The 23,773-nt window shown below is 42.4% G+C and overlaps 1 protein-coding gene across 6 annotated transcripts in view; it reads left to right on the top strand.

Annotated features, from left to right (window-relative positions):
• The window catches only part of PRKN (parkin RBR E3 ubiquitin protein ligase), a 1,248,399-nt gene extending 1,226,941 nt beyond the window's left edge, over window positions 1-21,458 (top strand). For all 6 annotated transcript variants that reach the window (XM_077813311.1, XM_077813307.1, XM_077813309.1 and 3 more), the window contains 2 exons: window positions 12,615-12,732; window positions 20,221-21,458. In XM_077813311.1, coding sequence (XP_077669437.1) covers window positions 12,615-12,732; window positions 20,221-20,330 — 228 coding nt within the window. In that variant the 3' untranslated portion in view covers window positions 20,331-21,458. The remainder of the gene's footprint in view (window positions 1-12,614; window positions 12,733-20,220) is intronic.
• Window positions 21,459-23,773: the final 2,315 nt, after the last annotated feature.

Raw genomic sequence — 23,773 nt, 5'->3', positions numbered from 1 at the left:
CATGGACTCTGGTTCTGGCCTCTGGGCATCTATATACTGATGGGAATGATGCCGGTACCAACAATGTCAGTGGTGTCAGCATATCAGGCTACTCTGCTTTTCAGTCCCATCCTCACTGCTGATCCAAGAGTTCACAAGGCTGGCGACTGTGATGGCCCCTCAGTTGGAGCATGCCACTGAAGTCTCAGCCACACCGTGAAACACCCCTTCCTGGGTTAGTATGGATGTGGTACCAGAGATAGGCACTCCAGTACTGTCGTTTGCAAGAGGACCAACCGTGCCTATGGCACTAACCTTTTTGGCATCGATGGTGCTGGCTACATCAGCGGTACCAATCCCAAACTTATTCTGGGCCACAGATGAGTCAGATCACCTGTTGGCTCCCTCTGGATTTGCCCTTCCTAAGTCTCCAAGGTACCAAGCCTCCTTTGCTTCAGAGATGGGATCCTTGTCCTCCTGCTCTAGTTCACCTGAGGGAGTCTGGAGGCCACTGGTAGATCAGTATGGCTACCAAGGTTGGCAGGCACCTGAGGCTGGTCATCTCTCTGCTAGCATTGGGAGCGTTGGAGGAGGTTCTGTGAGAACACTGGGGTTGTGGGTTCTACTCCCGGTATTTCCTGATACTGAAATGCAAGGCTGGGATGAGGCCTATCCTCGACCTCCATGGGCTCAACAAGTTCATCAAACACGTGAGGTTCCACATGGTCACTCTAAGCTAGCCTCCTTGCTTTGTCTCAGAACAACTGGTTCACTAATCTGGACCTTCAAGACATCTACTTCCATGTGGCCATTCTGCCGAGTCATGGTAGGAGATGGCCACTTTCAGTACGCCATTCTCCCATTCAGCCTCTCTTCTGCCCCCTGGGTCTTCACCAAATGAATGGCGGTGGTCCTGGTGTACCTCAGAGGGAAGGGAATCCATATCTCCCCCTACCTCAATGACTGGTTGCTGCAGGGCGAATCCAGAGAGGAGGTGCTCAGCTCCTCCAAGCTACACTTAATTGACCATTTGGGACTCCTCCTAAACACCATGCGGTTGACCTTTGCCCCCACTCAGCAAATAGAGTTCACTGGGGCCATGTTAGGTTCCACAAAGTCAAAGGCAAGCCTGACAACCGACCATTTCCAAGCGATCTGACAACTGTGCCTCAGTTTGCAGTCACAACTATCCATGACAGTCTGCTTGTGTGTGAGCCTGTTGGTCCACATGTCTGCTTGCACCCAACTCACCAGGTTGTGCTTTCACCTTCTTCACATGTGACTCATCATGGTTTACCTCCCTGCCCTGCATTCTCTGGACAAGTTGGTACGCTTTCTTCCATTAGTCCTGGAGTCCTTGAGCTGGTGGGAGTCCCCACACAAGTGTGACAAGGGGTCCCCATCGTGCGGCCCTCTCTGACCAAGTCAGTGGTTTCCGCTGCATCTCTTCTGGGTTGGGGAGCGCATCTGGACTCAATGAGGGTGTAGAGTCTGTGGTCGGAAGAGGAGACCTCGCTTCACATCAACATGCTGGAGCTTTGGACAATCCACAACACGTCATGCCTTCTGGGACTTTATCAGGCATTCAGTGGTTCACATACTCACGGACAAAACCACCAGTGTACTATGTGAACAAACAAGGGGGAGCTCGCTCCACATCACTCTGCCTGGACTCAATCAACTTGTGGCAGTTCTGTACCGAAGAGGACATCACCACAATAGCTGTCCACTAACCAGAGGTCTCAGGGGTCATGTCAGCAGGATTTTCTCCCCGAGCCAAGAGTGGTCCCTGAATACAGAGGTCTTTCGGATGGTGTTCGCAACATGGGCATCCCTCTGGTAGGCCTCTCTGCGACAAGGGAAAACAGAAAGTGTCACCTATTCTGCTCTATGCGGGGACTCAACCTGGGCTACTTCTCCAACACTTTCCATTGCAGCTGGCAGTCAACTCTGCAGTATGCCTCCTATCCCAGTCCTTTCCCAGGTCATTGCCAAGCTCAAAGCAGATCAACCCAGACTCTAGGACATCTTGGAGTATCTATTATGCCTTCAGGAATTGGACCTAGCACTCAGTACCCTGGGAATGTGCTTGGCAGCAAAATCTGCTTTTCATCCACCTATCCAAAGGAAAATGGTTTTCTCCAATGCCATGGTGTCGAGATTTCTGAAAGGATTTCTCTGCCTGCATCCTCCAGTCCAAGAGCCAGTCCCCTTGTGGGACCTAAGCAAGGGTTTAGTGGTTCTAATGGGGCCTCCATTTGAGCCCCTTGCTTCCTGTCTGCTGCCCCTCTTGTCTCAGAAAGCTGAATTCTTGATAGCCATTACCTCTGCCAAGAGGGTGTGTGAGTTGCTGGGCCTCCTTGTATGCAGTTCCTCATGGACAAGGTTATGCTTCGGCCACACCCAAAGTTTGTATCCAAGGTGGTCTCTCAGTTTCATTTGAACCATATGGCAAGCTTCCTCCCTGAAGAAGCAGTGCCTCCATATGCTAGACCAGTGGTTCTCAAACTGGGTTGGGACCCCAAAGTGGGTTGCCACCCCGTTTTAATGGGGTCGCCAGGGCTGACTTATACTTGCTGGGGCCTGAAGCCAAAGCCTGAGCCCCACTGCCCAGGGCTGAAGCCGAAGCCTGAGAGCTTCAGCCCTGGGAAGCGGGGCTCAGGTTACAGGTCCCCTGTCTGGGGCTGAAGGCCTTGGACTTCAGCTTTGCCTCTCCCCACCCATGGCAGTGGGGCTTGGGCTTTGGCCCTCCCATCAAAGGCTGTAGGGCTCTGGCAGGCTCAGCCTTTGGTCCCTCCTCCTGGGGTTGTGTAGTAATTTTTGTTGCCAGAAGGGGGTCACGGTGCCATGAAGTTTGAGGACCCCTGAACTAGACATTAGATGCTGTCTAGCCTTCTATCTGAAGATGACTGAACAATTTCGTGCTTTGCCTTGCCTGTTCGTATCATATGTGGACTGCATGAAGGGTCAAGCAGTCTCTGCACAAACCATCTCTAGATGGATAATGTCTTGCATCAAGACTGCGTATGAGATAACATTGGCTCTGCCTCCTCAGCAGATATGGGCACATTCAACAAGAACACAGGCAACATCATGGGCATTTCCATATTAGACATTTGTAGGGCAGCCACATTGTTATCTGTACATACATTTACAGACCATTACATGACCACTGCTTCTTCTAGAGTGGACGCTAATATCGGAAGGGCAGTCCTACTCAGGTAGCGTCTGTCCCCCACTTTCAGATGGGGATACTGCTCACTAGTCACCGGCTTGGAATACATGTCTGCATCTACTTGAAGAAGAAGAAATTGTTACTTACTGTAACTGTGGTTCTTTGAGATGTGATGCAGATGTATATTCCACAACCCACCTTCCGTCCCCTCTGTGTCAGAGTCTTCCCCGGACGTCTGGTGTGAAGGTGCGGTGCCGCCGCATATAGCCAGGAGAGGGGCTACAGGCATGAGGCTCGAGTGCTGCCCCTCTACTGGTGGTAGTTTCCGGCTCTAGCACGCAGGGTGCACACACACACACCTACTTGGAATACACGTCTGCCTCACATCTCAAAAAACCACAGTTCCCGTAAGTTCCCATTTCTTTTTTTCTCTTGAGAACTAAGAGACAGGGAGGAAGAGAGCAGCAGTACTGCATTTTCTCCACAAGGTGGTGGTATACTACTGACAAAATGGCTGGTTTGTATTTTTGCGGTATGCAACAGAGGAGATGGAGTGCTGGCTATTGTACCCCAAACAAAATAATTAAGTATGTCATCTTTTACGTTGTCTTCATCCCATCTGGATCATGGAAAAACGAAGGAGTTTAAAAAAAAGTCCAGCAATATAGTCTTTTTGACAGTGTGAGTGCTATGACTGTTTTTCTTTTCCCTCCAATGCTACTGTGCAATACAACACTCGTGTATGGCATATGAAACACTTGTCTAAGGAGTATATGGAGTGAAATATGTATGGTGAGCCAATGTGGCTTACTGAAGATAATTTGAAGATTCATACCTACCCATCTTTGCTATCACATTTTGGTTCTGTTTGGCACTTTCCTTATTACAAACAGAACCCTATAAGGGAAAGGTTAATTTTCTAATATATTAATATTCACTAGGGTACTATCCTTTGAGAAATATTGTTTATCTTTGGTCTTTTGTTTCCATGTAGATTAATACAATGATGGTATTAAGTTTTCAGAGGTAGGGCAAGAATCATGCAGTACTGCTCCCATTTCTTCAGTCCCCCTCCCATTTGAGAGTCCTGCTACTCTAACTCCTCTCAGTCAGGGTCTTTTCCGTAGTCTTCTGACATTAAAACATATTTTATTGTCACTATTCCCCACCAACAACACCTTGGGGTCACCCAGACATAGTCAGCAGTTGCCAAGCCATTAGTAATTCATTGGGCTTTAATGGCTGGCCATTGCTTGTTTGTAACATTTTTAAAGTATATTTCATCATGCTGCAGAATACAGCCCTGAAAAATAGACTTAGAAATGTATTTTCAAACAGCGTGTGGGTGGGTCTTTACACCGATTTTCTCCTTAGCAAGAACACATTGTCCAGAGCTTATTGGCAATACCTATTTGTATATGTTATAATTAGTCTTTATCATATGCCTTTTGACTGCCTTTCAAGCCTGACCATCTTTTTCCCCTCCTTAGCAGGGTGGGGAAATGCACTCTAGCTGCCTAGCAAGGCAACCTACTGAAAATGTACCTTCAAAGCATTTTTCAAACTTTGCCCATCTTTGTAATCTTGTTGATCTTCCACTAACCCTCTTCTTCCTTCTCTTCCCTCCTTGCTCCCTGGCTCCATTCTCCCTTCCTTGTTAACCTTACCCCTCTACAGTTCTCACCAGCTCTACTCCTCTTCCCCACTCCACTCTGATCTTCCCCACCCCTCTTCCATCAGCATAAATCTAGGTCGTATATCCAGATCCTCTGGTGCTTGCTTGGGAGGGAAAATGGCAGTGGGGCTCCAGCAGTGGGAGGATAAGGATGAGATAGCTTTACATTCTAATTTCTCAAGGGTTTCCAGGTCTACGAGCAGGTGCTGGGCAGCTGGAAATCCCCCCTTTCCAACAGAATAGAGTTCCCATTTTGAGCCCTAGTTGGTCATTAGATATTACATCTTAAACACGTTACTGGTGCAGAACTGAAGTTTTCCCATTTTGGACCTCAGAGAAGCATAATTTTAAGGAAAAGAAGAAAATGTGACCCTGGCAACTTCATTCAAAAAGTTGCCTTTTTTAAAATATTACAGGTGTTTGAAGCTGTTCAGAAGTTTGGAATGTTACTAGTCCTGTTAAATCGATTAGTGGGTAGAGCACAGGTGAGGTAGTCAAAGGTATGTTGTAAAGACTATTTATATATACATAAGTATTGCCACCAAACTTTGGTCAGATGTGTTCTTCCTCACTAACCAAAGGTGAAAAAAAATCTGTGTAAATAGCCACATGCAGTTTGAAAATACCTGTCTGTCTATTTTTCAGGTCTGCATTCTGCATCATGACAATATGTACACTTTTAGGAAGTTGCAAGCAGGCAGTGGCCAGCCATTAGAGCACAATGAATTACTAATGGCTTGGCAACGGCTGGTCTTTTAGATCTTAATAGCTTCAACATGTGAAAATGTCATGATCTGTGCAAGTCCACAAGTGACTAATAACTGCCTACTGCTAATCCAGTGCATCTGGGTTTCTTTAGGATTTAAATAATCCAGGGGAAGAAGAGCTAGAGTAATTTCTGCTCAGTGGAATGAGTACTGTGCATCTCAGAAATCTTAACTGAAGAGAAAAGAAGGCTTTGGCCAATTCAGTTTTCTGGAAGAATCAAAAAATAGCCTTATATACAATGGTGTTGTACTTAGGTATTGAAAATTATGAGCCAATTAATATGTAAACTATGCTAGAGATAAATTAACCACACTAGTACTGCTTAAAATGCGAGGTATGTGGGACAAAATGAAATTCTCATGCTGCCCCTTATACCATACATTTCATCACCTTATATTTTAGAATTATTATTTTTAGTTCATTTTATCATTAAGTGCCTGTGTTGATGATGTAACTGGGAGGTGGATTATAGCAGAATCCGGTAGTACAGTGTTCATTATATTTATCAGTGAGCATATCCCTTATTTGGTGGTGTTCTTCTGAGAATCTAGATTCTTCTGGAGCCTGGCAAACATGTCTTTTAGTAACACTGGCAGATTGTAAAGCTGAACACTGAATAGAGTTGGGAAAAGAGTGAAAGCTAAATGCGTGGTGGCAGATCATGTAGTTTTTAGCATTTTCTTGTACTATAGTACAAATGTGACGCAAGAAGATAGTTCTCAATTTCCTGATAGGTTTCAGAGTAGCAGCTGTCTTAGTCTGTATTCGCAAAAAGAAAAGGAGTACTTGTGGCACCTTAGAGATATCACATAGTACCGACTGTGGAGTTTTTTGGGTGTGATTTTAATATATGTCCACTAAAAACTGGAACAAGATTAGATTATGAACTCATTTCAGCTGTGCCCCCAATCAGCAATCAGATGTTAATGGCCTTCAGATACTGTTAGCACCGGTGAGATATTTACCAGGGGCCTTGGGTGAAAAGCCCCATGTTCTATTACCAATCTCTTGAGCCATCCAGTCCTCCTTGTTCATCCATACATACTCCATACTTCTCTAAGTTTCTGTAAGTCCAGTAATTAAATTAGAAGCAAAATAAAAATTGAACAGATGTTTAACATTAAAGGTAGGGGTCCCAAATAACCACAATTTTAGAGAGCATAAAGTATTTGGGCTAAATTTCTGCTGTTTGTAACTCTATGAAAGCAAGATCAAAACAATTTGTTGTATTACTACAACATGAATTATTGTTACCAAGAGAGATAGTGAGTGTCGTCAAGCATTCTACTGAAATGTTTTGTAAAGCATTTCTTGGAAAGGCTAACATTAATGCTTATTGAGCTGCAAGCTAGTCTATAACGCTTCATTGCCTAGAATTTTTAAAAGCATGTAGATCTTGAAGTCACCAATAGGTGTCATGAAATTCACAGATAGTACTCACCAAGGTGTCCTTCATAGCCACTGAACAACATCTACCTAATCTGTTCTGCTGTTTTAGCTATAGATTCCCAGCTGGTATGTAAGATTGTGGAGACTGGTCTTGGTGTTGGTGACAGTTTGCAGTAATTATATGTCACTGCCAGCCACAAGCAGGTGCTATCTTCCATGCCAAAGAGGGGTGATGTCACTATGAGGATGGAGTAGTAAGAAAGAAATTCTAGGGGAGGCTCACTTTATGGAGAGGAGTAAAACGGAAGGGGATATATATAGAAACATCTTTGCATATGAATGTTAATATTTTAGTATTTTACCATTCTAATGATTGGCAAGGCAACCGATATGAAAGTGTTAATCATAAGAGAGGTCCAGGTCAATTAGTGGTCAATATATTGGCCCTTGATATTGCATATCCAGTGCACGGAGGCATTATGGTCTCTAAGTCTATTTCCACATGTAATAGTGGTGATAAATATATATGTCAAAATACTGCTGAGGATCTGATATCTAGTTCTGGGGAATATGAGGAAGAGAAGACAAAGCTCAGGTGTAGTACTGGACAAGCGGATCAGTGCAAAAGAAGCCATTAGTTCTTTAGGGTAAGGACTGCCATTGATATGTTTATACAGGACCTATCACAATGGGATACAGCCTGGATGTGGCATGTAGGAGCTTGTGTAATATAAATATTATAATATTAAAATATGCAAGAGGGAGCAAGAAGCTGGTTTATTAATAGGAAAGGAAGTGGCACATTTGCTTTTTGCTCAAATCTTCAAATGGGGCATGAATCATCAGGAGGAACATGTTGTTGGATTCCACACTATTATGACCTCTCATATAGGCTCATTCTCATGCAAGCTTAGATCCTGGCTTGATTTCTATGCTGAAAAACATTGCAAATATCACTTTAGACATGGGCAGTGTGTAATGGAGACTGGGGGAGTCTAAGCTTCCCTGCACCTCCGTTCATGGTGGGGCTCAGAGCTCCTCTGGGCGTCCTGGGCAAATATATCTGCATCTGTCTCCAGCGGAGTTAGCCGTATAGTACCATACTGCATCTTGGTCTTTCTCAGATCCTCAGCTGGTGTAACTCAGTGGAACTTTGTTGATTTCAGTGGAGCTATGCTGTTTTACAGCAGCTTTGGATTTTCCCCACAAATTCTTTGTTTCAGAGATCCTGTTCTAATTAAGCATGCCTTCTGGGTGTACTAGGAGAACAGGGATTTGATGCCTGTGCACATGCTCTCTTGATCTCTCTCTCAGTAAAACCTATATGAGTGTCAGGAAGCTGCAGCATTTAACACCATTTCAAAGACCATAAGGCAAGGAACTTCTTCAGAGCTTTTCTGCTGTGCACTAGTACCACTGAAGTCAATTTTGAAACTGATAAAAATGGGCATCCATCTGTTGGCAATGGATGGTCCTAGAGAAGGAGGAGGAAGGAAAATCCAGTAATTTTGCAGTATTCTTTATGATTTTTCTCTCTTTTGGCTCAGCCTGGTCACACAAACTGAAATTAAAAGACCAGAGTATGTGATAATGGACAAATCAAATGTATGTAAGAATGCTGTTGGGATGGAGACAAATAAGTCACAGACTAGCAGAAATGTTAACTCCACTGTGTGTGTTTTATCAGGCTATTTCACAGTATTATGTACTTATATTGTCTTCAGAAGCCCTCAATAGTTTTATAGTACATGAGACTGCAATACCACAGGGAGTTTTAATGATGTAAAACAAACAAAAAGCTCACTTCTTTTCCCTCACCTCTACTTCTATCAGTGAACTGCTTCTTTCAGACCTATTTTGCTACCATCTTGACTCCTTTCCCTGCCCCTTCCTGTCCAGTAAATCTCAAAGCAATCAGATCTTCTATTAGGATAATTTTCCTTTTGGCCACAGTGTTCTGCAGTACACTGGCAACTCCTAAGCCATGACTGTAGATGCTCTGTAGGGCTTCCACAGAGTTCGGTAAAAATATGAAGCAATTTCTGAAGGTTATTTTGCAGCAACAAAAGTCACTCTTCACATTCCATTGACATTTTGCCTGACTCCCCTGTTTATACATCTAAAGGTTGCATTAGCCCTTTTGGCTACAGCATCACACGGGGAGTTCTCAGGTCCTTTTCCACTCAGTAGTATTCCAGACATCATATTCTATCTGCTTGTTTACATTGTAAAAATGCTTCTTATTCTCTGCTGGGCCACTTAGAAAAGATGGAGTCAGTCCTTGGTATTTTACAGATATCCCCAATGCCATAGAAACTGTCTTTATTTTTCTATTGTTCCTCTTGTGGAATAAATTAGATGAAAATATATACAGTATGTATTCTAGGCTGAGGCTGACTCATCCGGATAGATATGATCTCTTTACTGATTCAGGAAGAACAGGGCCACTGTGTGCCATTTCTTCACATTTATTTCCTGTAAGAAGTGGTTTTTAACTTTGCAGTCAGAGAAGGGTAGGGAGGGTGTCTAAAGCTCTAATAGACTGAAATTATTATTCTGTTGCATCTGTTTCATAATAGACTCTTTGCAGTGGAAAAACACCAGTGTAATCATTGTCTTTTAAAAAGTCAGTTTGGTCTGTCTCATTAAATGGTATACATATTCAGACTTGAAAGTTAAGCTTTTTAATTACTTGTAAACTGATCCTCTCCCAAATTCAAATTTGTTTTCAAAATCAAGATCAAACACAAATGATACAAATCAAGTTAACAATTTGGCATGTGAGATTTTGGCGCAGCGCCTGGTATTATGAGGCCACAACAAAGAAGGCAGATGTGGGAAAAGGACACTTCCAAGCATTGATTCGTATAGTTTTGATTAGCTCAGTTTAGGTAAAACATTGCCATTCAAGTTTTGCTGGATTGAATCCAAAAATTACATGCGTTTCTCTTGCAGATATTAGTCTACACACACAATAATAGTACTTACTTATGCTGTTTTTTCATCTTTAATTGTCTCTACAGTCAGTAGGTAATTAACTCTCACTATACCCTTTGAAGTTATTGTCACTCTCATTTTGCAGGTCAGCAAATGGATGCAGAGAGGTTATGTGACTTTCCTTTACGTACTAAGGGAGTCAGTATGAGAGCTAGATTAGGACTCAGGTGTTCCTAGTTTCTAGTTCTGTGCTCAAACAAATGGTCCTTTCCGCTCAGAGGCAGTTCAGACTGCTGTCCTAGGTCATTCTACTTTAAAGAGTAGGCAGATGCAGGACTAATATAACATTTTCGTCACTATTTACAATCATTGCTTGTTTGTTTCTGAGAAGCTGCTAATGTACAGTTGTATAGCAGTCATTTTAGAAGTGCGTTTTAGCTGACTCCTTCCTGTAAGATGTTGCTTAGGGCACAAACAAAGCTCCGCCATTCCTGTCTATTCTGCATTGTTCTTTGCACATCCTCTGTGCATCTGTGCTGGGAACCAGCAACCCCCTTTTGAATTACTGAGCATTCTGAAAGTCCATGGAGTCTGAGAGGTAGCAAATCACCATTCAACAAGCAAGGGCTTCCTTGCATATGCTTAATGTTTGATTAACATGGGTGCCAAATATGGTCAAATGGATGCAGGTGCACTAATACCACATTCCATAACTATAGCCCGGCATGCTGCACTTGTGGCAGAAGGAAAAAAAGACAACAAATCTCCATGGAGCTGAAAAACATTCTTGGCACATTGGGTGTTGTGCCTCAATCTGTGGATGGATGATTACAGAAATGTTGCATGTTTGGGAGTAAACTGTTCATTAGATAGAGCCACAACAGTTTGGTGGAGTGGGCGCTTTGTGTGACTCTGTTTGACAGCGGGAAACCAAAAACTGTAGAGAACATTTGATCGGCTGTTATTCAGACACTCAGAAGATTTGCTATACGCAGCATTACCAACCAGATGGTTTTCGTTAGTGACCAGGGAGCAAACATGGTTGCAACTTTCAATTCCTATGTGTGAATAAGCTGCTCAGTGCACATTATAAATACCGTGCTTGAGCACACTACCAAACCGGGAAACCAGAAAGAAGAAGCAATAACCAAACTTATCCAGGCAAGCTGATATCTCATTACTTACATCAGGAGATTTGGACTTCAAAGCAGACTGCAGAAGTCTCTTGAAAGAAATGTAGAAACATAATGGAACAGCAAACTACTCACGTTTAAAACAATCGAGGAGCAGTGAGACAGAGTATATGAAATTTTGACAGAAAAGGAGGATACGCAGTTCATTGATAGCTTTGATCACAACACCTTGAGCATCTTAACAGACTTAGCATCAGATGCACTAGAGCAATCATCATCATAGTCCACTCGCCATGAAAGGATGAAAAAGCTTTTCCATCCTTCTACCACTGATGAAGATAGTCTAAGTCAGCTCAAATCCAAAGCCTTGCAATGTCTCATGAAAAAGTTTGAAATCAAGCCTATGCACAGAGTAGCAGTTTTCCTGCACCCACGAATGTAGGGGATGAAATTTTCACTAGAGAGGAGAGACAGGAAGTTGATCAAGAGACCAAAAAGCTTGTCTCATTGCAATCTTGTCTCAAACAATCTTATGCTGGTTTCGTCAGATACACAGACACCATCACCAGCGGAGACAAAATGGCCATATACAGAGTTTGAGAATTCAGATAGCGAGTGTGGAATTGACAATGACGACGAGTCTAACCATATCACCCTGAAGCTGACAAAGAATGAAGATATGCAACTGCTGAAGTAGTGGAGACAACACAAGTACAACATTCCCCTCCTCAGTCGAGTTGCACTGTTTGTGCATTCCATCCCCGCATCCAGTGCACCTTCCGAGAGAGCCTTCTCAGTCTCTAGTTATACAATTGATGAGAATCATACTTCACGTAAGCCAGAAACTGTACATGATTTAATGTTTTTACACAGTAATATTTCAAAGGAAATCAGCGATCTATTTTCCAAACCTTGAACTATAGAAATTTAATGACAATATCATCCCTTTTGTCCTTATATTATCATTTAAGGTCAAAAATTGCTAAGGCATTCTCAAGTATGGCACCTGTGTAGATTAGGTAATTTTATATCAATCAGAAATAGGACAAACACGGGAGTCACTTTTAATGCATGCTCCATGGTGGCTCTTGCTATCAACATTGCACTATTTGAGGGGATGTTTTCTTTCTTTGTTATTCATCGGTTCCTTATTATTTCCTCTCCAGTATTCTTGTACCTGTTCTCTAATCTTTATTAGCATAGCTTGTGCACGTAACCAGAAATATAATGTATTTGAATAAAATCCAGAACTCAAAAACAAAGGAACATGCTTCATGTTGCAAAGCAGAGGCAAATAGTTTCCTGCATAGGGACTGAGCTCTCTCCATCCTCCAACTGTACTGTACATGACTCAGCAGTTTTCCATCATCTTAATATTTTTCTCTGTCATACCAAAATGGGTTAAATTACGAGGCAGCAGGGGCAGAATTCCAGTTTTATTGAACTTTCAGACCCTCCTGTCTGTATCACTCTAGTAAATAGCCACAACCATGCTTCAGATCTTGATTCTCTGAGGAACTTGGCTATATTGTACTCACAGTTGCTTCTCTCTTTGCAGGGATATAAGATTGATGCGCATTCAGCCATGCAAGCACGGTGGGAGGAGGCATCCAGGGAAACAATCAAGAAAACAACCAAACCATGTCCTAGTTGCCATGTACCAATAGAAAAAAATGGTGAGTTTATTGGAGTGTAACTAACACTTGCAGTAACCTCCCTTTTTAAAATTAATTTTACAGTCCAAATATTAATGTATATATAGCCATGTGTATGATTTTGTACTTACCTAGAGAGAGAGAGGCACAAAGGGAGCCTAGTCTTCCCTATAATACGGTTTCTGAATCACTTAGAATAGCACCTTCCATGCAAGGATCACAAAGTGCTTTAAAACCATTGATTAAGCCTCAGAAGACTCTTGTGACTAGGTAGGCAGGAATTATCTGTTTTATAGACAGGGGAAATGAGGCTCAGAGTGCCTTAAGTGGGCTGCCCAAAATCAAACAGTGAGTCAGTGGAAGAATCGAGTGGTAACAGCCAGTTCCCTAAGCAAATCACTAGTCTGGGCATGGGTGAAGAGAAGCAAACATTGACACTAGTGTGAGTTGAGTGGGCACAGGGAGGAATGAACCGACATGTATTATTTACCACTGTACACAAGACCAGGATGTAACAAAGAATTAATGTGAATTACTCCAGAGTTACTATTCTTGCTCATAATGTTTGTGTTACAAACTATACTGAGGTATTTACCACAACCTAACTGAATGATGACATAGTGTTATGAGCTGGGATAAACCTTGTTGTAGGTTAATACAAAACCTCATTGAAATTGATGTGTGAATACACCTTTCACTTACAAAAATAATTGTGAGATAGTTAAGGAAGGGAACCAGCCATTGAGCTTTTTGTGACAAAGCTCTGTCCTTGCCTCCATGGGTCCCCCGTTTTCTGGTGGATTTCGCTAGCCTCAGAGGCTCACTGTGACCCTCCACATAACCCTTCTCTCTCTAGGGACAAGGGTCACAGTCTACTGAGCCATTTTCATCATAAGCCATCAAGGGAGGTGAGGAGAAGTTATCCTTCCTTGCACAGTCTCTGTTGTCTCCCAGTCTCAGTAATTAATCAGGGGGCAAAGGTTGGGGGGGGGCCCAGGCCCACCCTCTACTCCAGGCTCCAGCCCAGGGACCCTAATAGTATCAGCTATAGTAGCTGACCTTTTAGAAACATGATATGTACAGTTCCCTGGGCTACTTCCCCCACAGCAGCCCTCACTTCCTCAAGCTCCACTTCACCCTTACCTCAGGGCCTCATTCCTTGTGCCTGATAATGGTGTGTACTGCTCAGCCTCTCCAACAGTGCAACTTCCTCCCACAGCTCCTGACATGCACACCCACCTGACTGGCTGGGAGGCTTTTAACTAGTTTCAGCCAGCCCCTGATTGGCTTCAGGTGTCCCAATCAACCTAGCGTTCTCCCTGCCTTCTGGAAAGTTCTTAATTGGCCCCAGGTGTCTTAATTGACTTGGAACAGCTTCCATTTCACTTAACCTGGTACCAGGGATTTGTTTAGCCTGGAGCTAATATAACTATCTGGCCTTGCCCCATCACATTTTCTAGCCCCAAAGGGGGAAAAGACTGAAACTTGCACTGGACACCCAGTGAACTCTGAAGTGACTGTGATACTCCCAGCGCCCTGAGATGTAAGAGAGGCCCTGATCCTGATGGGAACTACCTACAGGGTATTTTTCCTTTCTTTTCTTTCATACCTTCACTTAACATTGTTTGCTGACTGTGGGCTGTTTTGTGGTTTTATCTGGGACCTTGAGAGCAGAAGAAAGGGCCAAGATGCCTCAGCTGGAGGGTTGAGTGTTCCCCACTAGCAAGACACCCCCCTGCAGCACCTGCTGGGGGATAATTGGACCCACATGCATGTGCTCCCCACATAGCTCCTACAGCAAGGCCTGATAAAGTCCACCCAGGAGTTTTGGATTGTGTGGCTGCGAGCATTTTTGCTGAGTATTGGGGGGGAGTTGTTTGTTTTGGGCAGGAGGGAGGAAGGCAGGCAGAACCCAGAAATAGAAAATAGACAAGAACAGAGAAGGCAGGAGGCAAAGGTAAACAGGAAGAAAGCCAAACAATGACCAGTAAGCACAGTGTGACCCTGGAAAAAGCTAAAGTGAGAACTTTGAGTCTAGTGTTGGCTGCAGAGGCTTGAGGTTGTAAGCTAAGAAACTGCTTTTTTGGTTCTTGGTGACCTCTGCACTCAGACATGCATTACTTTTAAATAAACAAGATTGCATCAAAGAAAGTACCAGACTCCATCAATTTTTGCTTCCAGCAGGAACATCTCCAGAACACTGAACTTTGCTGAGCTGCTTGGCTCAAAAAAGGAGCAACAATATGAATATTAATTACTACTGCTGCTGCTAATTGATTACACCAGTTATTCACACAGGGCTTTACAGTCACAGAGTAAGACATGCTGCCGACCCCAAGAAGCTAACGCTTCAGATAGAAAAAGGAGCGGAGAGATTATTAGAAAGGAAGTAGGAAGAAGGGGATTTGAAGAAGGAATACATAGGACACTTGTCAGATGGAAAGTGGGAGACTTATCCAAGCACAAAGAGCATCAGGAATGAAAGCACGAAATCAAGCGTGAGAAAGGGGGATAGGACTTGGAGTGTTGTTAGCAAGTGGGCCTGTAGGAGGAAGAGGACAAAGAGGTAGAAGAGGATTTAATTACTGAGAACCTTAAAAATTAGTCTTAAAAATACAGCTCTTAAATAGGTGTAGAAAAGATAGAAATCATCACCATAAAGCCACTGGCCACACTGGGAGCAGTGCTGAGGTCATGACCTTCTCATCGCCACTGTGTGCAACAGAATCTCTGTTTTAATCTACAGAAAACTATCTGTTCTTTTCTCTGCTAGATGCACGAAGAACGTATTTGTGTTACTCCCACGAATGGTCATGGACATTGCTTGCATACACCACTCAGATCAAGAAGAGAATAGACCCTCCTATTTTTACTGTGCACTACTGTAAAGAGAATTGTTCCACAAACTGGCTATGAACAGGACAAGACTTTCCCTTGTTTGTAACCCAGCCCAGGTCAAGGACAAGGGATGTGTCAGAATGCAAAATCCCCAAGCAATAGTAGCAAGTTAGGAATTCTTAGATGTAGTGGAACTGAAGTATAAAAAGGTGCTGTGCTTGCTTCATCCTCTGATAATGGGTACAGTACGTTCCAGCTTCTGTGCTGGTATTTGCTGACTGCTTGCAACCCATTGTTCCCAGTGTCATGTGACCCATAATCTACAGATTTATATTTTGGTCAAGTTTTTCTTGGTACAAAATCAAAAGGCTGCTAATGCATCCTTTAACAGTACAGCCTTATTTAACACATTCTGTTTTATCCCTATCAATGTAAGGAATCATTGATGTTAAAATATAAAGTGAGATCCCACCAGAGCTCTGCACTTTATTTTGTTCCGCTTCAAATTACTTTGCTGAAAAATGTAACCATTTTGGCAAGAAGAAATTTCTTACATTTCTCTACACTATATGAATGAGAAATATCCAAACTACCACCTACAAATTGGATGTTTCCCTACTGGCTGGTGAAAGCCAGAAAACAACAGTGTCCACTGCTAACAGAAATGATCAGTGCCTCACTATCAGTCTTCCTACAAAATGGAATAATCTGTCTAATTCTTTGAAAAAAAAATTTTTTTTAAATCTGATACCTCCTCAGCAGGACTGGCTGCTGTGATCACATCGTCCCTCTGCTCAAATCCCTCCACTTGTTCCAGCCCCACTTCCATTGTCAGTTGAAGGCCTTGATTTTTATCTGCAGAGCCATCAACAGGTCAAGATCCAGCTCCATCAGTTCAATCCACAACCTGTCAAAACGGATGCAGTCCTCTGGGACAATGGGACAGGATCAAATGCTTATGAGCTGGGAAATAAAACTGTAACCAGGATCCCAGGGGAGCCAGCTGAGGTCACTCAATTAGGGTGAACTGCAAAGCATGGGTCAAGCAATCCCGCAAACTAGTGGATATTCCAATACTTAGATTTACCAAGCCAGCACAAAACAGCTTCTGTTATACCTCACTGGTTACTCAGAAGTCAACAACATAGTTCCCTTAAAGTAACCCAGCCTCAGGCCTACACCTAGTCACCCAAATGAGATATGATGAGGATTAATGAAAATCTTATTCATCATATAAAAGAAAAGGTTCTACGAATCCCAAAGGATTGGACACATTACCTTCTTGGTTAATGAATATTCCAGATCTTACCCAAATACACGCTTACAGCCAATTCTTATTAACGAAACTAAAATTTATTAAAAAAGAAAAGAGAGAGAGTATGGTTAAAAGATCAATATACATACAGACATGAGTTCAATTCTTGAGGTTCAGATTCATAGCAGAGATGGTGAGCTTTGTAGTTGCAAAGAGTTCTTTTAGAATTTAGTCCATAGGTTATAGTCCAATGTCCAATATCATATTCAGGGTATTCCAGCTTAACTGGGATCTGAATCTTGCAACTCAAACTTCCCCAGATGAAGTTTAAGCATATCTGAGATGACAGGATCAGGATCCAAGGGTCTTTTGTACAGTTTTCTAGCAGCCATACAGTCCTGGGTAAACAACAGGCTTTTGATGTAACCTTCTGTTTCCTAAGCACCACTGGTAACTAATTACACAAATTAACATAGGGCAATTTATCCATTAGGCAGTCTATCACAAAGAGGCATATAGACAATGACATTATTTCACCCAAGATTCATCTAAATGTTAATACTCCCTTTTGATCTGTGAATTAATAGTTATAGTGGCAGACAGGAACTGTCTGTTTATATGGCTAACGTTTATGAGTACACACAGACAATTAGTATCACTCCTAATTTCTAACAATATAGGTTTGCATTTCAAAGTTCTAGCCAGTCTAACATTGAATGACCCTAATTACCATTTGCATACCTTTTTAACATGAATTTAAAGGTTGGCTTTGGGTCATTCAGCCTGCAAGCTGTTTAACCCTTTCTGGCCATGTATTATATAACAGTGGTAGCAATAATGATTTGCATAGTTATATTTTACTTAGACAAAGTCACAAAAGCATTTTGAGTCAAAGGGGTTCTGCAATGGAATGAGCTTCCAGAGGAGATTAGTCTAATGTGGGGCCAGATCATCTTCAAGGTGTGCTGTAAGACTCTCCTATTTAATAAAGCTTTCCCACCATAACTGGGATGATTTATAGCATTATATATATAAAACACTCATTGAGGATAGACACACACCGCAAGCAGCGTCTCCTGGAGCTCAGACTGAGGAAGAGCAGAAGACTCCCTGGAGTCCATTAGGAACCTTATTATACAGGTCTAAAATACTGCATCTCAAAAGTGCTTAGGTACTACAGTGATGTCCATGATAAGAAACCCTAATATAAATAGAATACCATCAGACACTGAAAAAAAAAATCAAAATAGTGTATGTTCTTCTAGGCACTGTCAACTCTCACTTGTCTACACTTTCAGCTGTCTTCTTTCTTTCCGCAGCAGTGATTTCAGATTGTCAGTTTATTTAAATCAAGCCATGAGTCTTTAGTCTGCCCTTTAAATTTTGTCCATTATCTCTGTTCAGTGTTTATCCCTCCCCATAGTACTTACACACACAACCTTAGACAGCAGTGTGTTGAAATCAGGAAACCGCCACACGCAGGATATACAAACCTGGCAAGTGTAAACCTCACTGTTAGAGCTGGTCAGTAAAAGTTTGATGGAACAGCTTTCCTTTAAAAAATGCAGTTTGGTTGAAATCAAAAACACTTTGAGAAATCCTATCAATTTCTCTGCAATTTCTTTTCTGGGGGAAAAGAATCCAAGCTACCACTTACAAATTAAATCCATGTTGACATTGTCAGAACAAAAGGTTTTGATTTTCTTTTATTTTCTTTTTGACTTTTCATTTCAGATTTTATTATTTGTTTGTTTATTATAAAATAAGAAAGTCAAAAATGCATTGTTTTGATTTTATTTGAACAAAATGTTTCGATCAGTCCAAAATTAATGTTTTTCTGGAATTTTCTTTTGCAGAGAATTTCACAATGTTTGGGTTTCATTTTGAGTCGGCATGAAACAAGATTTAGAATCTTGAAATCTTCCACATAATAAAATGTTCATTCTTTGCACAACTCTACTCACAGGTGATCGTGAACGTGGTTATCCTGTAGAACTATAGGTTGTCCTGAAAGAATAATACTAGTAAATATTTTGCTGTTAAATATAAACAAGGGTAGAAATATCCAGTTCTCTGTAGACATCCTAAATACCCAATTTATCCTAAAATGTGTCACATCAGTAAGGGTAATATACCTTATCTACACAATAGGCATCTAAATACCAAATTTTGGCTTTTCTGTGTTTACAAGAGATTATATTAGTCATCTGGAGTTTAATCTATGTACAAATCCAGAGATCATGATATATTGTCAGGACTTTCATTTTCAGCATTTGTTTATATTGTACATTTAGGCTTGAGTTAGATAGGAGATTTCATTTTATAGTTGACATAGTTACCATTTGACGTGCATTGCTCTAATGACCATTGGCTACTCTTAATGTATAGCCATTTTTTAAAAAAAAGTGATTGAAGGCAGGGGCATGGAGATTAAGTTATTCAAAGTACAGGGAAATGCAAAACACTTAACAAAAAAATAGGAAACATACCAACATGATTAAAAGAATCCTCCAGATGTAAAGAAGGCCATTCAACTTTAACTGCTAGTGCCATTTTGAGATAAATATCAATCCATCACTAAAATCTGTATATCTGGATGTATTCTGTTTGCAATTTCACAGCTGTTAAATCCAAACTCCAGTTAAGAACTGAATTTTGATGCACTCTTATCAGCTCTTCATCTAGTTGTGAGCTATTTCTAAGGACCAGATACAGTATCACTTAGTCCTTATGTGATTAGTTGAGGAGGGTACAAGAATCCTTCTCAATACCTTGCACAGTCTCTTTAATGACAGGTTTCAGAGTAACAGCCGTGTTAGTCTGTATTCGCAAAAAGAAAAGGAGTACTTGTGGCACCTTAGAGACTAACCAATTTATTTGAGCATGAGCTTTCGTGAGCTACAGCTCACTTCATCGGATGCATACCGTGGAAACTGCAGCAGACTTTATATACACACAGAGATCATAAAACAATACCTCCTGATCTCTGTGTGTATATAAAGTCTGCTGCAGTTTCCATGGTATGCATCCGATGAAGTGAGCTGTAGCTCACGAAAGCTCATGCTCAAATAAATTGGTTAGTCTCTAAGGTGCCACAAGTACTCCTTTTCTTTTTACAGTCTCTTTAAGGGTCAGGCAGAGCTGCAGTCCTTACTCCTCCAACCTGTGGAGTATGACCAGCTAGCAGCGAGGAGCAAGCCACGTCCCATAAAGGGATACAGTGACAGGTATTGGAGAGCTCCAGGAAGGGATTCAGCAGTTCTGCACCACCCCTTACTCTATAGATGAGCTTAATGGGCATAATCTAGTACTTAGAAATGAATTTCAATGACCACTGGTTAACCGGCTTATACACATTCTCCTTACATTGTTTGCTAAGGCCCAAAGACAATTCTGTCTTCTTTGCTTTTTTGCAGGTGGATGCATGCACATGAAATGTCCTCGAGCTCAGTGCAGATTTGAGTGGTGCTGGAACTGTGGTTTAGAGTGGAACAGGACCTGCATGGGAGACCACTGGTTTGACTAATAGTTCAGTAGTGCTAAGAACAGCCAACCACTTGATTGTTCTCTGGGTCAAATCCTGAACTCTTTGCTTAAGCTTAACTCCCATTGGCTTCTGGATCAAGGAGTTCAGAATCAGGCCTACTATTTGTTTGTTTATTTCCTTGTATATCAGAGCACACCAAAAATTGAGTTCAGGTAATCTTAAGAGTGTTAAACCCACAAAGGCAGGAGAAATTCAGATGGCCAGACTCACTAGTGCTGGCACAGGAGGGGTAAATTATATCTCCCTGCACCAGGGCATCCTACTGGTATATAAGGCAGGCAACGTCACCACCAGCAACTCTCCTTGGGTTTCAGTTCTTTTGGTTATGATCAGGGATCCATAAATCTCTCTGGCAAAAGCAGCAATGTGGGTATGCACTGAATCAGAGCTGCCCTTTCTCAGTTAGCACAATCAAATTTGGGGGAAATTGTGGCTCTTTACACCTCCCCTAGTGGAAGGGAGGCTGTGGCAATTTTCTGCCTTTGCAGTCTTCTTCCCTGACAGATTATCAGCTAGGGCCCTGACTCTGACCCAGAATCTTAGTAAAAACTGCAGACTGAGACATCCTAGTTGTGCCTGTATATTTGAAACATATGTTATGAAATATCACTCAGTATATTCCTTACAGATTCATATCATATGCAGCTATTACAGGATTAGTGAAAGATGCAGTTTCAGCCTTAACGCTGAATGTTTTTGCTGCGGTGGCTGCAAATCGGAGTAACGGTGTTATATGAGTGAGATTCCTGAGATTTTGTTTCTTTTGTTTTGCCTACCGCAATATTTTTGGCGTGATATTGGGGCAGCTTCTTGGGGCTTATTATCATGATGGTGGTTCTCTGGAGATTTATTAGGATTTGGGTGTAATTATGAAAAAGTGTTCCCTGCATAAACTATCAAGGCACCTGCATTCATTTTGGTGAGTGCATGTTAATAGGCGTGCACCAGGTATTTGCCACACCTCAAAATCTGAACATCCTTGTTAGCTCACCTGCTTTAAACTGTTTTGGTTTGTTTTTATTAAACACCAAAAGGCCGGTCACAGGCTATGTAAAGATTTGCACAACTCACTTAAATTACAGAAGAAGAATAAAGCAGTTGAAATGAGTGGACTTTTGTGCTTCTTATTGTACTTTCTGCACTTGAATATAATATAAATGAGTAAAAAGATTTTGGACCTGATCCTTAGCTGGTATAGATTGTTGATTTATACTTGTTGAGAATCTGGCACTTTGATTAATAACTTTGTTATTAGAAGAAAATAAATTCCAGGGCTAAGAACTTCATGTTCCAAGTCTGAATCAAAGGATTTTTTGTTTTTGTTTGTTTGCTTGCTTTATGGCTGGATTGTAGGCATCTGAAAAGAAGTGTTACTGTTATCAATCCATGTAGATCCAGGGAGCATGGGTTTCCTACTTGATCATCACTTGGAGGAAACACATGAGAGCATTCAATCATCTCTGGGGGTCATTACATAAAAAGTATGTGGGGCTGATAAAACTGAGTAAATGTAGAGAATAGAAAGAGCGAAAAGGCACAGAGGAGCAGAAAATGTGAGGAAAGGAAAGAGGAGAAGAGAACATTTAAGATAAGAGAGCAAAAGGTTAATTGTTTAAGATCCATTGTCCCCCAGGGCTCTGGAGAACCAAAATGTACATGAAACTGGCTGCACTGAAGTTTGGATTGCAGTAGTGTAATGCAGCCTAGCACGTTCAAATTGTATCATCTTAATGGGGTATTTTATTATTAAGATCTCTATACCTTGATTTGATTGCATGCACTAGGGTATATTTTGTAATTGACATGGCCTGTTGTTAACTGGCTAGCGATAATCACACTGCATCCAGGAATAGTACGTAATTCTTATTTTTATGCAGTGTGACTTGGGAAGTCATCTCTACAGTGCTTAATTTGTGCCAGGTTTGGCAGTTCATAGCCCTGGCACCTCTGGCATCCAGCCTGACGCATCAGTTATGAAAGTTTTAAAAAAAAGGTTGCTTGAGCCCGAGCACCTCTTTCAGTGCAAATTCAGCCCTGCGTCGCTCTCTTTCATACCAACAAAGATTTGGATTAAGCTGAGGCCCATCTCTTTGTCCCACATATGCTTAACATATTTCTTACAGAGGAAAGACAGCATGGCTGTAAAGTGAGTTTCACCAGGATAGCACTATCCCTCGAGAATTAATGACTCAGTTATAATGCATAGAAATATGTAATTTATGGGCCTGATCCAAACTCCTATTGCAGTCAGTGGGCTTCGGAGCAGCCTCTATAGTTATTTTGGGGGGTCCAGCAGAGGAAGTTTCTGAGTAATAAGATTGGAAATATCTCTTCTAGAAACAGACTTGTCAGAGGTTTGGGATTATGACATGTGTCCAAGATATAATCAGGGGAGGAAGGAGGATTGAAGAAAGGGGTACACGATTTGCTCTGCATCGTTTGTTTTCAGGGCCTGACTGTAACTGTTCGCCACACGTAACTCTCATTGAAATCAATAAGCCTTATGCACACATCACAACTGCAGAATTAGGCTCTAGGGACCAAATTCTGCTTGCCTTCCTCACTTGGAGGTTTTTAAGAACAAGTTAGACAAACACCTGTCAGAGATGGGATAGGTCAGGGGTGGCCAACCTGTGGCTCCGGAGCTGCATGCAGCTCTTCAGAGGTTAATATGCGGCTCCTTGCATAGGCGCTGACTCCGAGGCTGGAGCTACAGATGCCAACTTTCCAATGTGCTGTGGGGTGCTCACTGCTCAACCCCGTGCTCTGCCCCAGATCCTGCCACTACTCCACCCCTTCCCCCAAGGCCACTGCCCCTTCTCCTGAGCCTGTCATGCCCTCGCTCCTCCCCACCAGAACCTCCTGCGCACTGCAAAACAGCTGATTGTGGTCGGCAGGAGGCATGGGGAGGGAGGGAAAGGTACTGATTGGTGGGGCTGCTGGTGGGCGGGAGGCGCTGAGGGCTGCAGGGGGGGGCGGGTAGCAGATGGGGGGCTGCTGACGTATTACTGTGGCTCTTTGGCAACGTTCACTGGTAAATTCTGGCTCCTTCTCAGGTTCAGGTTGGCCACCCATGGTACAGGTGTACTTAATCCTGGCTCAGTGCAGGGGATTGGACTAGATGACCTCTTAAGTTCCTTTCCAGTCCTACATTACTGTGATTCTAGGTTCCCGAAACTACTGTTTCCTTGGCCTTGGGTGGAGTCTGGAACTGAGATGTTTCTGAGGAGGGTTGATTCAGGCAGTGTCTCTGTCCTGATAAGTGTCTTGTCTCTCTTGGTCTCTGCCCTGGCATTTTCCATGAAGTCCTTACAGGCAATATACGGGGTCTCATAGGTGCCGGATTCCTCATTTCCCTGCGGGTGCTCAACCCCCATCCTGCCCCAGGTCCCACCCCCACTCCACCCATTTCCCCAAGGCCC

Source organism: Eretmochelys imbricata, chromosome 3 (assembly GCF_965152235.1).
Source record: "Eretmochelys imbricata isolate rEreImb1 chromosome 3, rEreImb1.hap1, whole genome shotgun sequence".
NCBI lineage: Eukaryota > Metazoa > Chordata > Testudines > Cheloniidae > Eretmochelys > Eretmochelys imbricata.
The sequence above is the reverse complement of the archived record's forward strand: the minus strand, read 5'-3'. Positions and strand labels throughout refer to the sequence as shown.